Source organism: Cyprinus carpio, chromosome A22 (genome assembly GCF_018340385.1).
Source record: "Cyprinus carpio isolate SPL01 chromosome A22, ASM1834038v1, whole genome shotgun sequence".
In the NCBI taxonomy this organism is placed as follows: domain Eukaryota; kingdom Metazoa; phylum Chordata; class Actinopteri; order Cypriniformes; family Cyprinidae; genus Cyprinus; species Cyprinus carpio.
Window position 1 is genome coordinate 18,052,869 of NC_056593.1, and position 21,415 is coordinate 18,074,283.

General features: G+C 33.2%; 1 protein-coding gene across 6 annotated transcripts in view; it reads right to left on the reverse strand.

Moving 5' to 3' along the window:
• The window catches only part of LOC109072041 (E3 ubiquitin-protein ligase RNF123-like), a 124,268-nt gene that overhangs the window by 12,360 nt on the left and 90,493 nt on the right, over nucleotides 1-21,415 (reverse strand). For all 6 annotated transcript variants that reach the window (XM_042712144.1, XM_042712148.1, XM_042712146.1 and 3 more), the window contains exons 36-37: nucleotides 16,092-16,219; nucleotides 5,116-5,210 (exon numbers count right to left, since the gene is read on the reverse strand). In XM_042712144.1, the coding sequence (XP_042568078.1) occupies nucleotides 5,116-5,210; nucleotides 16,092-16,219 (223 nt within the window). The remainder of the gene's footprint in view (nucleotides 1-5,115; nucleotides 5,211-16,091; nucleotides 16,220-21,415) is intronic.

Below are 21,415 nucleotides of genomic sequence, written 5' to 3' on the forward strand. Positions count from 1 at the left end.
TAGAGCTAAATATATAATCTCACACAATCGAGACTAGGAGAGAATTTCTATTTTTTGACTTGTTTAACAATGAAAAACGGGGAACAATTACAGAAGTGCAGATGAGAGCTTTGTTCACTTTGTTGGAGGCAAGAGCTGCTCATGGCTAGAAGAAATGACTGGTGAGCAGACATTTCTTTACAGAGAGATGTGTAGAGAGCCCAACACACACACACGGACCAGATTGTTGCGGCACAAAAGACAGGCCACACACTTTGTTACCCTGGACGTCAGAGGCAAGGTGCACTTGGCAGAGGAGCGTAAACAAATGTCAGCGAGTGTGGAAACAAACACCCACACGAATACACTCGCTCGATGAGCTAATGATAGGAGAAGCTCCTGCAAAGATGCTTAAGACCCAAAACATACTCTATGCAAAGTTTCGAGCACAATTCAAGAGTTCGTAATCATCAAAATCTGCTCTAAACGACTTTCCTAATCATATGACATCACCAAGTCCTCTTATTTATAAACCCCGCCCATAAACAACCTGGCTCTATTATGAGAAATCCTTATATTTCATAATCCCATTCATTTAAATTGAAATCAAACCCTGCTCTACATATTTTTTCCTGTTAAATATAGTAGCATTCACTCCAAAAAAGTCATGCATGAAGTATCAGTGAACAAAAGTTTATACATCAATCATTAATGTAGGTTAATGTTAATTCATAAATAAACAGTTCATTGTTCATTCAAGTTGTTAGTTCACAAAACACATGTTGATTTATTCAACTTGAAATGTTAAACATGCATTTATGCATACATATAACAATGACCTACATTAATGCTGTAAAAAATAATTTAGTATTGTCAGAAAATAACTAACTTTAACCAACTGAATCTTATTGTAAAGAGTTACGCATTTGTTGTCAGTAAAATATTTTTAATACATATATAATAGCGCAAAAACTGTATACAGACATTTAGGTCACATTTAAAATTAAGAATAGTATTGTTAAGATTATATTAATTCAAATATAAAAATTATATCAATTTAAAGTTTGTCAGAACTAAAAAACAGTACACCATACCATTCAAAAGTTTGTATTTTATTTAATTAATATTTATTTATTTATTTATTTAAGCAAAGAAAGCAAAATAAACTTATTTCAAAAGCATTTAAAAATCTTTTTAACAGTAGATAAATAAGAAGCAATATTAAATTGCTCTCGGCCATTATAATAAACATATTAAGTGAATTAGAGAGTTTAAGCTTGTGTTCTCACCCACAACAAGTCAAACTGATCAAACATGGAAATAACTGAAGGTCACAAAACTGAACATCTATACAGAAACCACAGTCCCAATGAACAAAGGCTGACCTATAGAGACACAATGTATTCATTTTTAATCAAAGGTTGAATATATGAGTAAGTAGGATTATTGTAGCAATAAATAGCAATGGCTCATAAAAGATGCCACCATAACACAATAACAATATTGCATTAGCTACAGTTCATCATTTAAAACCTCAAGGGGAACAACAGCAATAATATTTCTGTTTATTAAAGCTCTGCATTGTGACATGAAAACAAATCATGCTGCCAATAGGCATATCATAGCACAACAAGAATATATCCTTGTTTTTTTTTTTTTTTTAATTGTGGCCAGATTATAAATATGTAAAGCCATGCTGTTCTTTTCTCTCAGCGTTAACCAGATGCTGCAATGTGATTTGCTTTCATAAATGGGTTTGCATGTACATCTGCCACCAGATGATCCAGTGACTGTGTTTATTGGAAAATACTGTACTGTATGTTGTCAGCTTCAGTTTAACACACAAGACAGATAAGAGACTGAAATGCTGTATTTCTGCTGTAATAACTTAGTAAATTTGGAATATTTATTAAAATAAATGTATTTGATTTGATTTTATCTGTATGAATTAACATTATGAAAAAAGTATTGGCAAAAATAAAAAATAAAGTATTTTTAGTAGTTTTTTTTTTTTTTTTTTTTTAGCAGATCAAACATAAAATGCATCTGAACACATACTTATCTGAGGCTCACACTATCTCATGATTGCATCTGTAATTTGGCAAAATTCTTTATCCGTAGTGTAATGACAGAAAACTGACGATAATTGAGGCAGAGACTCTCTGAAGTGCAAATATGTTTTGGAATATCATTCAAATGATGCCGCTCTGACAGAAAATATAGTGTCAGACACGCTGCAATCTGCACCAAGAAAATAAATGACAAGAGACGGATTAAGAAGTAAACAGAGAAACCAACACGTAAATCTTGGAGGTAAAAATGTGAAAATTTACACCTTGTGGTGCAAATTAAATGCGACTGCTTCAATGCCGAAGGTTTATTTCCCATATACCTCATCATTTCTCATTGTTTTAGAGGAGCAGGTGACATGAAGTCAAGATTTTGTTTCAATATTTGGATGTTGCCTTAAAATGTATATCAATTTATAAGAGAAAATGTATGCAAAGTATTTTCTAAGTGTTTTTGCAGTCACTAGTTGATTTCAATGGTCATGTGATGATTTTCTTTTATATTCCATGTAGTTTCGAAGTTAATAAGACATCATGAAAACATTAAAAATAAATAAATAATAACTTTAAAGTAATTGTAACACTACAAGACATAATAGTTTGACTGCAATAATGTGACTTTGAAATGTTATTAATAGGAGTCTAAATAATGACTGGTCACAACATACTAAGATGTTTTAGAGCAATATATTAATTCAATGCATATAAAAAGTAAAATCCAACTTGATAATACCAACATAAAACTGTAATTATAATTACTTTGCTCACCAAATGATCAAACCAAGCAAGCAACAAAAAGTCAAACAAAACAAAGCAAAATCAAAGTGAGGAAAAGCAAAACAAAACAAAGCAAATCAAAGTGAGGAAAAGGCAAATAAATTAAAGAAGAGAATTGGAATAATCATTCACAACATGACAAACAAATTAAACAAAAAACAAGCATGCAACAAAAAAGCAAAACAAAAATAAGAAGCAAAACAAACAAATACAATTTGAAATACATGTGCACACAACATGACAAACAAACAAATCAAACAAAAAACAAGCAAGCAACAAGTAATACAAAGCAAAACAAAACCCCAAACAGCCAAAAGCAATTTGTTTGTGAGTTTTGCTTTTTATTTTGTTTTGTATAAATAATAAAAAAAAAAAGACAATTTGAATAAATGTCATGTTTATGACAAAATCTTGGCTGTCCCAACTATAAGAGAAAACTAATGTCCTTTAAGGACAGTAGAATTACACGGCATGCCAGCTGCCCATATTTTCTAATATTTCCTAATTTAACATGATTATCAAAAGGTTATATGGCTATTAGAGAACATAATCATGCTTATTTCTCGTATTGTTGTGACGCAGCAGACTGCAGAGCAGGATTATCTGTTTGAACTGAATTGGCCGCTCTGTGCTGCTGCTGCTGCTGCTGCTGCTGCTTTGAGGGAGATGGGGATGGATCATATTTCTCTGCAGAGGGGAAGCTCTCGGGGGGAGAGATTCACTTTCTGCTGTCTAATGCTGCGGTGGACTGATCAGTGTACAGGCTGTGGAAAGACCTGCCATTACATTAACATTATGCCAAAGAAACCTCGGGGAACTTTGCGATTCCACTTCAGAAAATCACTAGCAGGCTTTTATTGCCACCCACAGTCACGCTGTTAAAAGCTACGGCAGGATTTATTGCTTAAGGTGCTTGAAAAGAAGAAGTTTACTGTAGGATGCAGTGGTGACACTGAAGCTGTCCTAGACTTCCATTGGTTCAGTTCAACAGGTAGATCCATTACAAATTAAAAGAAGAGTATAAGATGGAGGAGGATTGAGAAGAAGGCCAGATTGAGATTTTCAAAGAATTGATCCATTGATGAATGTATCGCTTCGCTTCCGTGAATGAAACAAGCCTTTTGAAGGACATTTGGTTCTATATGTTGTAAGTTTCTAGGTTGTGTCTAATTTTCAAAACCATATTATACATCCACTGAAAATGTGAAGATTTTTTTTGTGTCATTTGCTGAAAAGCCAGCAGGGAGGATTTATATGAGAGTTTGCTCATAAAACCATTCTTATGTAATTTGTTGCATGAATTACAGAGCCACTTAAAAGACATGGTGAAAAAAAAATTGAGAAGCAAAGAAAAATTATATTAGAATGTTTTTGCATTCTCTCTCAAAAGTGTTGTTCACCCAAAAATGTTAGGTTATCTTGCAAAAGTTTTGTTTTCTCCTGAGAAACTTTGCATTTTCTCTCAAAAAAAGTATCGTGTTCTCCCAAAAGTGTTGCATTCACCCAAGCAACATTGCATTGTCTTACAAAAACATTGTTTTCCCGAGATACCTGGCATTCCCCCAAGAAACTTTGTTCTCTCACAAACAATTTGCAAAAGTTTCTTGCAAAAGTACAGCATGCTCCCAAAAGTATCCCATTCCCCCAAGAAACTTTGAGTTCTCTCGCAAAAGAATTGCATTTTCCACAAACAACTGAAGAAACTATGCATTCTTTTGCAATTTTTTCCCCAACAATTTTAGTTCAACCAGCCCTTGCATTATTCACAATATTTGGACATTTCTGTCTTAATTGTGCAATATTTGAATTCTATATAAATATGTTTGCATCCTATACAAATACATACCGTACTTCATCAAGAATTTATTTTTATCAAACAAACAAAACATAATAAATAAATCAACTAATGATTGTTTCTTTGTCTAAATATTTGATTGATTACTGCATATTTGGTTACTTGAGGGTACAATGGTCACAGACAGATTACAGAACTGCATAATGAATATCAGTAGATTTTACATAATCAGAAAAAAGTCACGTGGAGCCCTAAAAGGGCTACGACACTCATTAAGGTCTGCAGAAGCAGATGAAGCATGTTTTATTTGTGTGAGATATTTTAAAATATCAAATGTTACTTTTGGCAGAACTTCTCAAGTTATAAGCTAACCAGTTCATTTTAAGGGTTCTTGACTGAGGCGACAGACCCTGCACTGCTGTCCATCAGTGGCAGATTTGGACGATGGAGAGGCTGCTTGTGCTTTGCTGAACCTGTGTGGGCAGCTGTACTCACCGCTGTGCTGGCAGCTGCCTGCTTGGACTCCTCCGTCAGGAACGTTAGCATCCGCTCTACCTTCTGCTCTTCCTCCGTGCTGATGTAGTCCGTATCTGTGCAAAACAAACACAGCGTACATTTCAGGAATCGCTCATTGCTGAGCTTTCCACAACGCAGACGCAAACACAATGACTAAACATGGGCCGGATTTTCAACGTCACTATAGAATGCAATTCTTATCAGTTCATCCATATCCATCCTTTCAACCATCCATCCATTTTTACATTTTAAAATATCACAAAAAATTAAAAAGCAGTGTTTTTATCCCATGTGTTAAAAAAAAGGTCATTATATATTTGCAAGCAAAAAAAAAAAGTGACAAAGTTGAATGTGTTTCTTCAGTGTTTGGTGACCCATACTCAGAATTAGTGCTCTGCATTTAACCCATCCGAAGTGCACACACACAGAGCAGTGAACACACACACACACTGTGAACACACACCCGGAGCAGTGGGCAGCCATTTTTATGCTGCGCGCGCCCGGGGAGCAGTTGGGGGTTCGATGCCTTGCTCAAGGGCACCTAAGTCGTGGTATTGAAGGTGGAGAGAGAACTGTACATGCACTCCCCCCACCCACAATTCCTGCCGGCCCGAGACTCGAACTCACAACCCTTCGATTGGGAGTCCGACTCTCTAACCATTAGGCCACGACTCCCCCATAAAGCAACTTATAAATCATAAAGCAAAGTGACTTTTTAATTGCACATCTAGGAAAATGATTCAATAAATCTTTCCGCTGTAGTTCTTGGGCCTTTTTAGAGAATGATTATCCATTTAAATAAATTTGAATGCATGTTTTTTATAATAAATGATTATTTTATAATACAAATAATGAAATAATTTGATAATAAAAAGGTCAGAAATGATGCACTGTAAGAGGAGGCAGCAGTTACGACCGCCACTCAAAGTCCCATTCAGCAGCCCTGACTGACAATCAAAAAAAGATCAATGCCAAAGAAAAGACTTTCTAATTGCATTTACTTCATTTGTCCATCCATCACTCAATGGGTTGAACTGCTGGAGGGGGACGGTGTGAAAGACCCTCCCCATCACCCTCCACCCATTAGCCAGGCTCATCATGAATGCATCGGGATCAGCTTGATAATTTTAGACTCTTGTTGCAAGCGCCAAAGGTCTGGGAGGCTTCAGCTTTTACTTTCCCTGCAGCAATTTCATGCTCGTCTAGTCTGCAACTGCCAAAATTGGTCCTGACATTGCCAATCATCGCTGCGGCGTCCAGTGCTTTGGACTGATGACAGTCTGCGTCTTGATTGCGAGTGGAAGACGAAGTGGAAAAGCACTACGTTACGGTATCTGATGTTAAAATGACTGTAGCTAGAATCACACAGCAGGGGAAAACAAGGAGGCAAGGTTTGGCTAGCTTGCAGGATTCAGTTAACAACTGCTGACAGACGCCACATCTACATGCTCACTAGTTCCTTCTCCACTGACAGCCAATCAAAAGGCTGCATATTCTGAATACTTTATTCTGTTAGGACCAATTTTGTTTATGCTCTTAAAGAGCGTCCTGTGAGGTGCTGATCTTTATACTTTTCTGTTGTTGTTATGGTTACAATTTAACAAAAACATTCATATACATTATATTTTCATATTTTATATTTTCTACATAATATATTATATACAGTGTAGCTAAAATTAATAATTTTAGTCTGTGGGGAAAAAAAAAAAACTCTCTTGACGAGAAAAATTAAACAAATAAAAAAAGTTTTATTTTTTATTACAGTATTAATGCATGTGTGTGTGTGTGTGTGTGTGTGTGTGTGTGTGTGTGTATATACACACACACACAATTTGTGATATCAAATGTTTTATTTTTTATAAAGTGATATTGTATTGTATGATATACATTTAATATTACATTTTTAATTATTAATTTGTATTAGTTTAAACATACATGAAACGTGTGTGTATAAATGTAATATCTGTATTAATTTAATCTCAGAATAAAATGCCAAAAAAATATGTTCAAGTGTAAAATTAAAACAATTAATGTAAAAGAACATTTTATAAGTGTTATAATTTATACATGTTTATAATGTACTATTTATTATAAATTATTTTATATGTAATTTGTATTATAATAAAAAAATATTTATTAATCATCTATTATTATGTAACTGCAATTATAATTTCATTATACAATTATACATTTTTACATTTTGATACATTTGATTATTTTTATATTATATTTTTAAATTATTGTTTCATGTTAATTTAAAAAGGCATCAAAAAACGTCCTTGTTGTGAAAACCTAAAATAATATTATAATCAGAACACTTTTATAATCCAAAAATTTGAATTTATTATGCTTCAGTTATTCATGTTTGAGTGTGTTGTTATGTAAAGAATGTTTTCAAATGACTAGCATGTAACTGCTGCTAGCAAAGTGCTTTCGTTTAGCGGCGTTCAAGCAGGACAAATGAGTCTGATTTGTCTTAATTGGCGAGGTTCGAGTCTTCTGTGTGTGATGAGGTTACAGCGTGGGCTTTGCCAATAATTCACGGCACCCATCCAGAAGCTCTGGCAGATTGTCCTGATGACGACAAACGGGACGGTTCGTGCCTCCTTGGTTTGGTGAGTGTCTGGAGACCCTCTCGATCAGCATCTGCTGCCGAGCATGCGTCACACCTGCACATTATGAATGCTGCAGTGATATTTACGTGGAATATTTATGAGGGACATTCAAACGAGAGCCGTGTTAATGAAACTTTTGGCCTTTATCACTGGGAAGCCCTTCCAGGTCTGAAAGCGCATTATTAGCACAGATCAAAATGCATCAATCAGCTGGCAAATCTCACACAAACTCAGCCTGTGTAGCTTAAATTAAAAGTTCATCCAAATATGAACATCCTGACTTTATTTCTAAATAGTAGCTTCAGGGCTCCATGAGGGTATAAATAAATATAGATGAATAAAATAAATGGAGAAAGAGTCTATCAAACTCCCAAAAAATTATTAAAAAAGGGCTACTATGGATTTGTTTAGATTCAATTTGACTGTTAAGGTTTTTTTTTTTTTTTTTAATTAAATAATAGATTAAAAATTCTAAGGGAACATTCTAACAACAAAAATAAACGAGGACTGAGGACAAAAATGAAAAGGAAAAAAGACAAATATGTTCAGTATCCAAGATTAATTTGACTCAGTTTGATTCACTTAAAATAAATTTCAATAACATTTAATAATACATAATCATTCATATTACATAATTTATTTCATTATTATTGTATACATTATTATTGTAATAAATAATACAATAATAAATGTAATATTGTAAAATTATGTTTTTTTAAAATATAAAGCTGTCCTTCTAACTTGGTACATTACAAAATATTTAGAAAATGTTCAAATATGTCACATCTTGACTTTATTTTAATTAAACGATATGCCACACTGTATTGTAGCTACAGTGAATAAAGTATACTAACACACATTGTTATTCTTACATTATTGTAGGACTTAATTTCACATGGAATGTAGTGCATTAAAGTGTTATGGATTACTTCAGTGGTGCATTTTGTCACCTCTAGTTCCCAATCTTAAAAAGAAGTGCTAACATTCTCCAATTTATCTTCTTTTTTCACAATAGAAGTAGGGCCAGACGTGTTCGGGACGCAATGAGCACAAGTAAATAATGACAGAATTTTGGCTAAATTAACTCTTAAATGTTTTAATAAGGGTTTGGAGCACACAAGTAACTCTTCACGAGCCTCCCACACACAGCGCAGTCCTTCAGAGGAGAGCTGGGAATCTTTCCCATAACATCTAAACATTAATTAGTCCTTCGACTCACCCTGGAGGATCAATGTCAAAAGCTGCGCAGCCAGATCTATGCCGGATCCCATCCAAACTGGTGGCTTTGTGATAGGAACACGGCTTAATGTCATTAAGGCCATTAGCATCCCTGTGAAACCTCCTTCAGAGGCGCTGGGATAATGAGACGGGACGCTCGTACTGCGCTGGTTTGAGGAAGGCTGTGGTATTTTGGCCTGTCATTAGATCCTGTACAGGTCGGCGCGAGCGCTTGACGATGGACATACCCTTTGAAGTGCTAATGTGGACCACCTACGGCCCGTCTTTCCTCATTACTCTCTCCGTTCTTCTGATTTCTTTGGTATAAATGTCTTTCTGTAAGCCGGCACAATGAATCTGCGCTGCCTCCAGCACTCGTTCATTATATATGACTGCTGTAGCTGCGTGCACATGGAAGTCAATCTGAGCTGGACAGCGGCTGCACGCTGGACTGGACTTTCTTTTTAACATGAGATTTGATTTTGAATTCTGCCACTGTTAAATCAATTTATGTAATATAATAATATACTATATTATTTATTTAATATTTTTTTAAAATATTTATATGATATAAAATTACATATAAATGAAATTCTAAATGTATGAGTATTATAAGTATAAAATGTAAATAAATAAATAAATAACTCTCTCTGTGTGTTGAAATTTATTTTAACTAAAAATATGATAATAAAATATATTTATTTTTATTTAATACCTACGAAGCACCAAACAGGAAACAATAATATAAAATCTGAATATATAAATGCAAATTGTGAATATATAGAAGTAAATCAGAATATTTAAATGTAAATCAGAATATAAAGATAAAAAGCAATATATAGATGTAAATCACGAATATATGAAAGTAAATCTGAATATATATTTATATGTCTGAATATATATATGTAAATTGTGAATGTGTAGTTATAACTCTGAATATGTAAATATAAATTGCAATATGTAGATGTAAGTCTGAGTTTCCTTTTTTTTTTACTTAAGATTAATTTATTAGATTAAATAATATTATACTTGGTAATTAATATTGTATATAAAAAAATACATATTAAGTGTGTGCGCATGTGTAAAATAAATTTTCATTTATTTGAATTAAAAATAAATAGAACTAAATTATAATCAATAAAGATTTTATATACATATGAATAATATGATATATATGTTTTATATATAACATAGGTAATCTGAATGTATATATTCAAAACTGAATATATAAATGTAAATAAAAATACATATTTGCAAATCCTGAATATAAAAGAATAAATTCAGACTTATAACTTTATATTCTGATTTGAATTTTTAGATTCTGATTTTTAACTATATAGATACAACTATTTGTTCTAATTTACATTTACATATTCAGATGTATAACTATATATTCTGATCTACTTCTTTATATTCTGATTTATGTATTCAGATTTATAACTATATATTCTGATCTACTTCTTTATATTCTGATTTATGTATTCAGATTCATAGCTATATATTCTGTTCTACCTCTTTATATTCAGTTTACATTTATATATTCAGATTTATAACTATATACTGATTTACATCTTTATATTCTGATGGCATTTATATATTCACATATACATTTACATATTCAGATTTATAACTATATATTCTGTTCTGCTTTATATTCTGATTTATGTATTTAGATTTATAACTATATATTCTGATCTACTTTTTATTTTGATTTATGTATTCAGATTTATAACTATATATTCTGATCTACTTGTTTATATTCTGATTACATTTATATATTCAGATTTATAACTATATATTCAGATTTACTTATATTCTGACTGCATTTAAATATTCTGATTTACATTTATATATTCAAATTTATAACTATATATTCAGATTTACTTATATTCTGACTGCATTTAAATATTCTGATTTACATTTATATATTCAGATTTATAACTATATATTCAGAGTGACAAATATATTTTCTGATAAACATTTATATATTTAGATTTACATTTATATATTAAAGATTTCATAAGATTACTTCCTGCTGGGCCCTTCATAATAATATGCTAATAATTATACATATTATTATATAAAATATATGTATTTTAACATATTTCATGATGAAAAATACTGGAAAATATCTGGGGAAAAAATTATATATATATATTCTATAAGAAATTGCTTTCCAAGACTAGTGGAATAAACAGCACATGAACAATATCAGCAGCGGCTCAGGGAATGATGCCAGTATCAACATGCCAACTTCTACTTCACTAATTCTTCCATTAAACTTCACACACAATATGTTACGATATAAATAAATAACATTCTGAGGACAGATCAGTGTTTTTCACATTTGAAACACCCTGCAGACTTGGACTTGCTACCGAGGGAAAGTTTGGCCAAGTGCGTTCATAATGATCTATAAAATAAAGACAGTAGCACTTCTTAGATGTGACATCGCTAGCATGAGGGAGCGTTGCAATTTTCAACTAATAACACAACATCTGATATTGGCAGAGACAAGAAATAATGAAGCGGTGGACATATTTCCACATACTAATTAATACTGTTCAGGCAGCACCTGCCCTTCGTTTGCAGTTTTGTAATGAGCTGAGGGGAAAAAAAATACCCATAAAAATGAAGAAATTCATGAAATACTAGAAGGAGAGATTTGAGAAGAGAAGTGAAGCAGCATGAGAAAGTTACTTTTTTCTTCACTGATTACAGAGAGAAATACTAGGACATTGCTTTCTGCATACCTCATGTTTAGAGTACAGTGTTTTGTGTGTATTGCAGTGTAAAAAGCTCTCATTATATGTTCTCATTATAAAATATTGACTGAACTATTATTATAAAATCTACATTTTTTTTTTTTTTTTTTTAAGACAGAAACTGCATTAGTATCAGCAGATGTTGCCAATTTTGCAATGGCACACTGAAAGTTTATTAAGATAAATTCCAGGTGTTATGAGTTTGTTTTTTCATCAGATTTAGAGAAATGTATCATTCCATCACTAGCTCACTAATGGATGCTCTGCAGTGAATGGGTGCCGTCAGAATGAGAGTCCAAACAGCTGATAAAAACATCACAATAATACACCAGTAATCCACACCACTCTAGTCCATCAGTTAATGTCTTAAGAGTTGAAAATCAGTGTGTTTGTAAGAAACAAATCCATCACTAAGATGTTTTTAAAATCAGAAAGACGCTTCTGACCAAAATATGAGTTCATAATCCATAATAATGCCTCCTCCAGTAAAAAAAAAAAAAAAAAAAAAAAAAATTTCCATTTTTCTTAACTGATTGACTGGAGTGGTGTGGATTACTTGTGGATTATTGTGATGTTTTTATCAGTTGTTTGTACTCTCATTCTGACGGCACCCATTCACTTGAGAGCATCCATTGCTGAGCAAGTGCTGTAATGCTACATTTCTCCAAATCTGATGAAGAAACAAACTCTCCTATATATGCATCTTGAGTAATGATATCATTTATGTGATTCAGTGAATGTTATTCCAAACTGATTCTCATTACCAAACCTTCACAGGCTAAATCCAATAATATCCCGAATCCATGCAATTGGGAACCAATGCAATCGGCAATCTGGAATTTCACTTGGGGGCAAAAGATTTATCCACGCAGATTTCCAAACGGATTTAAAAGAAACATGTTGACCAACAGAAAGCAGCTGGGTTTGAAAGTGGCCTCTGTGTGAACTGTTCTTCATACATCGCTACATTATGGACCTAAAAATGACTAAATCAAATCAAAGCCCAGTGAATGGAACTGATTCACTGTTACTCCAAAGATTCACATTCTTCTCAGTCAGTATCAGCAAAGGACTTAATGATTTCTGATGCTTATCTGACTCTAAAACTTGTGTGATAAAATTACAGAAATTGTTATTATATTACCAACAATAAAAATATGAACACAGTGTACCGTATATATTATCCAAAATACTAAAAAATAGCATCATATTAGCAGCTATTCTGAACACTGTCTCTTTTTTAGTCTGGAACCTCGACAAAGACACAAATGTGTAACCCAATTACATTTAATAAAAACAAGTCCTGAGGCTCTGAGTGTCCCTGTTCGCTTGAGTAAACCATGCCATGCTGCTCAACTGGGTTCAGATGTTGGCAGGACCGTAATGCGTCCCTTGAGTCTTTAGGCAACAGGTTGAAAAAGGCCCAAGGACAATTCCTAACCAATCTGATCTCAGGAATGGAGTCTGGTAGCAATGACCCAGTTCAGTGCTGGAAAACAGAGGAGGTGGGGAGGACAGAAAGCAGAGACAGACAGGAACTGAGGCTGGACATGGTGTCCATGGCGACCCTCGGTCTCCATGACTACGAAAGAGACCAGCTTCTTCCTCGTAAGCCTGGAGATTCACACCACGCTGTCCAGCAGAGCTGAGCGCAACGGGCAGTGTGAAGAAAACCAGTCTGAACGAAGAGTTCGGTGATAAACAACAACTCAAAAGACCGAAAAATCAACCTGAGGGTGGAAACTTGGACATCTGATTTCTGCTGACCTACAATTTGTCACTTGTAGGCAACTTGTGATTCATTTGATTCGGAGAATCACAAAACGATTCCAAACTGATTCTTATTGCTTGACATTTACTGTTGCAAATTTTCACAAAATCTAGTAATTTCAATAGTAATGCACACGATTGGGAATTTTCTGTAAGGCTGAAAGATTTCACTAAAGGTTCAAGTTTTTTAACACAAATTTGTTATGTTGACAAACAGAAAGCTTCCAGGTTTGATAGATACATCGCTACACTATTAACACTTCTCTACAAAAATATTCCCTAAATTTCACTGAAGCGCCTGCATTTTAAAGATGCAAATCATTGGCCACTTAAGGTAGTATGATGTAGTACTAGGGGACTGAATATTTGTTTTATATTCATGACTTTGATAGAAATATTAAATAATTATTATTGTGATGATTTGAACATGCTTTTATGGCCATTACGTTTTCTAAACAAGTTTCATTAGAGAAGTTTTGTGATGCACAGGAGTGATTTAATAATGTCTGATTTGAACTTCAGGAGCATAAAATTGTGCAAAAAAAAAAAAAAAATATCTATTAATCAGCTCGAACTGTACATGAACATTCAAAAATGTTCCCAGGTAGTCGTTTTTGCAGTTTTTGATTAATTATTATAAACATTGCTATGTATTACTTTTTATTGCTAAATATATATATATATATACCTATATATAATATATATATATATATATATATATATATATATATATATATATATATATAATATATATAAATCATCATACAATACGATTTATACTATCCCATACATATATATTAATATACTATATACATATACATAATATCATTATATATACATATATATATATATATATATATATATATATATATATATATATATATATATATATTAGTGCTGTCAAATTGATTAATCGCATCCAAAATAAAAGTTTGTGTTTATGTAAAATATGTGTGTGTACTGTGTATATTTATTATGAATATATAAATACACACTCATGCATGTGTATATTTAAGAAAAATATGTTATATATATATATAGAAAATTATTATAAATTGAAAATCATTCCAGAATAGTTTGAGAAAGAAATCACAATGAAGCGAGTACACAAGCATATACAAAGAGACTCAAACCTCTAGTAAAGGTTTCTGGGGGGTGTTATGGAGTATCAGAAAGACTCTCCTTTCAAATACTCTAAACAAACTCTCAGTGTTGTTCTTGAATGGCTAAAGAGCTGGTTGTTATGCCCGACTCTCTCCTCAAGCTGAGCAGTTTAGAAGTGTGTGCACAGTGGAGATGGAAATGCATCCACTTAGTGTAAATAATTCATCAAGGCCTTTTACAGTAAAGCGGTGCCGGTGGATTCGGGTGGAGGGTCTGTATAGTTAAAGCAGACCTGAGCTTCAGTGCTGGACGAATCGATTTGCACTGCAGTACAGTTGGGAGAGGATTTCCTGATGTCAGTTTCATGGCTATTTCAATGCAGATTATTTTAAAAAAGACAATATAAATACAGCTGTCAATTTACTGTTAATTTAGTACATTTATCTGACAAAGCAATTAATTATTAATATCAACTAATATAAAATATGCACAAAATGCTTATAATTTAAAAAAATTATATAAAAATGAATCATAAATTAAAATAAATCATATGTATTAGTATTTTTTACACATACTTCATTATATATAATGTAGTTTATGAAATTATAAAAAATATATTCATTTTAATTTAAAGAATAAATTATTTAAAAAATAAAACACCTACATCTCTGACCTCTTTTTAAAATAAATAAATAAATACATAAAATGAAAAATAAAAACATTAAACAATTTTAAATTTCTTCAATTATCTTTTTTTTAGGACATTTAAATTATCTTCATTTAAGGCTTTTCTCATCAAATACTGATATGTGATTAACAGCATTATTAATTCTAAAATGACTGCAAGCCATAATTATAAGTAGGGAAATTAGTGCTGATAAATAAATAAAGCTAGATAGATAAATAATTAACATAAATCAATAAATTTGATCATAAATGCTGTCTAAATATAAGTCCCTTAAAAATATATTGGTGTTTGTGTTCTTGGGAATTTAAATAAAAATCTAAATAAAATGTAAAAATAAATAAATAAATAAATAAAAAATACTATATGCTAAAAATAATATGCATTTTTTTAGACAGTTGCTAAAATTGTTCCATAACAAAATCCAAAAATATATTGTACAAATTGTTCATTTAAATTTCACCTGCTGCGAGGAAATAAATCATTTACTGTATGTCGAGTCCAGTTATAGCAGATTATAATTATAACGCATCTGCATGGATTTGATCTTAGTGTTTGAAATCAGAGCTGAGAGAAATGGCGGAGCAGGAGATATTTTAAGAACACAATCACTTTCACGTCACTGGATATGGAAGGCTATTCTAAGAAACAGGAGTATATTTAGACCGTAAAATGCTGCATATCAAAGTATGCAATGCGACAAATACAATGGTGACTAAGTTTAACATCCCACTGATTATGCATGAAATGCTTTTGTCTAACAGTAGTAGGATGGGTACATGTTTGGTCCCGGCTTACATGTGTGCAGAGAGAAGTGTTTTTGGTCGGCACTGGTGGCTCCGGCGTCTCCTTCTCCTAGCAGGTACTGGATGGAGCGGAGCTGGAAGCAAGGATCTGACAGCAGCACAGATGCAGCCCTTGAGATCCTGAAACACAAAAGAATGAGGATGATTTGGGATTTACAAAGAGCTTTTTGGTCTAGAGATTCATATAATTTTTATTTATTTATTTATTTTATTTTATTTACAGTTAAACAATATAGATTAATTAATTACTTAATTTACTAATTAGGTTCATTTTCCCAGAATCTGCCACTCATGACAACCACAGTAAAACTTGCTGACATCCAGCACTGTCATCAGCACTCATTATATCACATGCTACAGAAATAAATAAAAATAAAAATCCTGCAAGTCCTCCTTACATCCCTGTTACAACTCAAGGTTCAGTCGAAGCTAAAACTTTATTTTAATAAGTCAGGACTCGAACTCTGGATGCCCCAAGTGCTTTTAACCATGTGTCAGAGCGCCTCCCACAAAGCTACGGCTCTGACGGACAGCCATTTTCTTAACAGATCTCTAACCCTACGTAGTAAAAGTGAAGCTTGACTTCGCAAACACCACTAAAAATGACAAAGAGAGAGACAGACTCGCAGACATTGTTCACTGGAGAGCAGCTGTCAGGTTGAAAGAGAACAGAGCCATTCCTGTCACACACAACTCATGTGACGAGGTCAACACACTTCCAGAAAATAAACACGTCTTGCTTCTTCAGAAGGAAATAAACCCTATTTGCACATCTGGACGCATCGATGGAGACAAGACGTTGAGCTGATCTACACAACACTTGCCAGACTTCTGCAAACAGCGTCAGTTCAAACTGAAATAGTGTTGCTTTGTTCATATCCCACAAAAAAAAAAAAAAAAAAAAACCAAGCCCCACTGGCAGATGATTTATGGAGTTTCAGCCCTAACGACCGTGCATTAAAACCGAAGCAGAGCTTTCCCGCCACCCGGCGCACCTGCTGTGTACATCTAACCCTCACTGATCAATTTTTCATGTGTGTTTTTCCGACCGCATACACCCACTCACATACAATTCCTCATGATGCAAGCTAAGGAAAAATAACTTTCTTTAATAATGCATTATGGAGTTTCTTCCCTTCCGCTGCTTGAAATGATTGGTTTGAAAGTGAGCAGCATCTACAGGTACATAGAGAGGAGACAGAAAAAGCAACAGAGCAGAGCATATATTATCACTGGACTCCTGCAGTCCAGCTGACAAGTTTTGGAGGGAAAAAAGGTCTGCCACCAAGTCAGATCCAAATAAATAATAGTTTTGGAGGGAAAAACATTGTCTGAACTGAAATCATTGTTCCAGATTATATTTACATAACAAACCAAACCAAACGGAACCCCCCCCACCAAAATAAAAATAAAATCTAAGTCAAACAAACCCCAAACAAAGCTCCTACAAAGAAAACCCAAATAAAAATAATAATAAAAAAAATACAGAGAACAAAACAAAACCCAAACAAAAACAATGACAAAAACAAACTGAAACAAGCCCCCTCCCCCCCACCAAAAACAACAACACAAAAACAAAACAAAGAAGTCAAAGAAACCAAACCCAAAAAAAAAAAAACCTCAAAAAACAAAACCCAAAACAAAGGACAAAAAGTCAAACAAAACAAAACACAAACAAAACCAAAGCCAATCCAAACACAAAACCAAGCCAAGCAAACCTATATATATATATTTTTTTTTTTCTGCTGAAAATCTGTAATTGGTGTGAATCAGGGAGAGTGGGGAAAGCTGCTTCACTTTTTAATAATATAATATAATATAATATAATATAATATAATATAATATAATATAATATAATATAATATAATATAATATAATATAATATAATATAATATAATATAATATATGCTTGCACATCTTGACTCACTGACACATCTTACCTCATGCTCTAAAATCTTGCGGCAGAAAGTGGTTTTCTAGAAATGGTGAAACTAAATCCTTTGCAGACATAACAGCAAACCTTTTGGACTTCCATCCTAGGAGACAAACACTTGAGCAAATATGCTTGTGCCCACATACAAACACACCCAGCTGGCTGCCGTGTTTACAAGACGCGGCTGGCTGTCATGCTAAGTTAGCAATACAGTACACATGCAGAATGACAGGGCTGGATGGGCAACGACACTCAAACAACAGAGGTCTAGTAAACAAATTAAATCACACACAAGATCAGTGCCCACACAACCCGCACCTGGCAGCCCTCCAGCTGCGACTGTGCCAGCGGTCTCAAACACTCATCTTTCCTTTTTTCCATCACCAAAATGAACACAGACACATAGATAACAATAAAAGCATAAAAAAAAAAAAGTATACATTGTTTTTGTACTGAAAAATTTAATGATGCTATTTGTGCACAAGTAACCACAGGTAAAAACTCTTTCTATAAAACAAAGAAATCTTTCAGGAAATACAGGAGCTTTAATTATGCATTAGAGCTGAAATGATGAGACGGCATAAAAAACTGTGAACAAATATTTTTGTTGTCGAATAGTAATTTGATCTCATATGAACTAATGCAAGGGCCTGCAATGTAGGGGGCCTAATGTTGTTTGACCAGTGTAGCACTGTAGCTCAAGACTGTAATTCAACCCTCACTGCGGCAATCCAATAGAAGAAGTGCAAACGAAGCAGAACCAGTAGAGTGATACACTCACAGCAAAGTTCTTTTTCGCTCTGCGGATAAGTTTGATATATGCAAGCAGCGCTTAAGGGTTAATGAGAATTCAGATGCTGCTGAGAGCAGTGTTTAGATAAATATAAACATATGTGTTGCACACTTTCATCTCATTAACAAAATAAACAAAACATGGCAGTGGTAAAAAAACAGCAGATAAGAAAACATCTGATCATAGCAACTCAATGTTTTGTCGAATTGCAAAAACGGAATAATCGATCAAAGCCTACTGATACATTGTTGAAATAATTGATGATTAGTCAAATAATCACTCTAATAATTGTTAATCGATTACCAAAATAATTGTTTGTTGCAGCCCTAAATCTATTTAACTTCAGTGTTTATTTCGAGCAAGAACCGCCCATTTAGAGAGCGAGAGTTTTTATTTCGTTGTTTATTCCGTGCTAGAGTGAGTTTATATGTGAGTTTTTATAAAAAGTGAATTGTTTGATTTATTTTAGTTATTTATTTGGTTTTGAGGCTGATGTTTTTTTTTTTTTTTATTATTTAATTGCTTTGTTTTTTTTTTTTTTTTACCGATTAGTGATAGAGTTAACTAAATGCCAGTTAGTGACAGAACTAGATCAAAGACATCTACTAGTTATTGAAACCCCTTAACTGTTCTATAAACAAGATGTTATGTCTATTAAGTGACATTTCAGACCCAACACTGCAAGCTATTTTGCTTATTATTACTCTCGCCAACAAAAATAGCTTTGTTTCAATGCTTTGAACTACTGTTGGATTTCTATGTTTTCAAAAACAGGTTTTGAACTACAAGGCAAGGCAAGTTTGTTTATATAGCATATTTCATATGCAATGGTAATTCAAAGTGCTTTACATAAAAGTTTGTTTTTGTTTATTTTTTATTTTTCATTTGTAATTGAAATTGATTTTGATTTAGGTAATTTTTATTTTTAAAAAAAAAAATAATGAATTTAAAACAGTTAAAACAGAAAATGATTTTACATAAAATACACTGAATACGTAAGATACAGTGAACTACTGTTGGATTTCTATGTTTTCAAAAACAGGTGCGTTGAGGAGTAGCCTAATTCGAACAGTAAAACTTAGAAACACGGCTTGTCTAATCAAACTAGTGGGGAAAAAACTAAAAGTATAAGTCACATTAAAAGTATGGTTCACCCAAGAATTAAAATTTGCAGTTAATTTACTCACCCTCAGGGTATAAGTCACATTAAAAGTATAGTTCACCCAAGAATTAAATACATTATGGGGGACTATATTTATTTATATATAAAAATATATTGCCCCATTTAAGAATTATTTGGGTGGTAGTATTTTTTTTACAAAAAAAATAAAAAAATCTCCGAGAGCACAAGTCTGTAAACAGGAGAGGCTATTTGTGGCACCAGTGGCCCACAACAGACAGATACTGACTCACTGGCCCCTCTCTGAGACTCTACTTCAATCCTGCCTCTCCCAAGCACAACGGGGCTGACAGATGAGTGTGGGGGAGGCTTTTGGAACTGCTACCATCACTACACACATGGCTCACGATACCCTCACATCCTTTAAAAACATGCCCGGATCCACTCAAACTACACTTGGCATGCTGTTGGATAATTAGGGCTGGTCGCAGAGCTTACAAGGGGCCCTTGGGTGAAAGGGCCTGTATGGTTGTATACAGACTAAAGGGTGAAAAACTAAAGAGAAAGTGTAGTGTTTTTTAATAAATTATAAAAAAAAAGTAGGACAAATTAAATACTATACTGTCTAAGCTGTAGTATTAGTCATATAAATAGTAACAATCGTTAATTCGGGTCAAAATGGGTTTCTAGCCATTGATAATCTTTCATTTTCATGTAAATAATATGGATACTGTATATTACTGCACACAAATATCTTTGGGTTTCTAGCCATTGATAATCTTTCATTTTCATGTAAATAATGTGGATACTGTATATTAATGAAAAACAGAGGAAAAATTAAATAATAATTGTACTGGAACTGGAACTGGCCATCCACTATGTCCTTTTAACACATTATGCAATGATACAATGACAAATCTATAGTTAGTAGTAGTAATTTTGCAACTGAGAGACAAACAACGTATTGCAATGATCATCAGAGATAATGGAATGTAACCAACAGAATTATTAGCCATTCTTCATTCTGTGAACAGAAATATGTGGTCAAAATATGATTTGGTGCCATTAACAATGATAACTGGTTGGCGAATCACTGTCAAATCCAATTATTAGTACTTTGTCAAAAGCACTCACCAAAAAAGCACTGTCTCATCATCTTGTAATCACAGCTTCGTTTCCAGGCAGACTGAAACAGATTATTTCAGAAGCCCTTGAATTCTTGTGAGCAATATGTTTGAGACGGTCAGTGAACAGACTGTAGGCGTCTAAGGCTGAGACTAGTATGAAACATGTCAGAGCATGTGCACTACCCGCTAGGACACGTCTCCGACCCACATATTCTTTATTCATGGGTTTTCATCTTCACTTTATTAAAATAATATACTCAACTCAGTGTAAAGAACCGATGAACTGTGACACTTATCTGAATGTATACTAAAAAAACCTAATGATTCTTGAGATTCTACATAC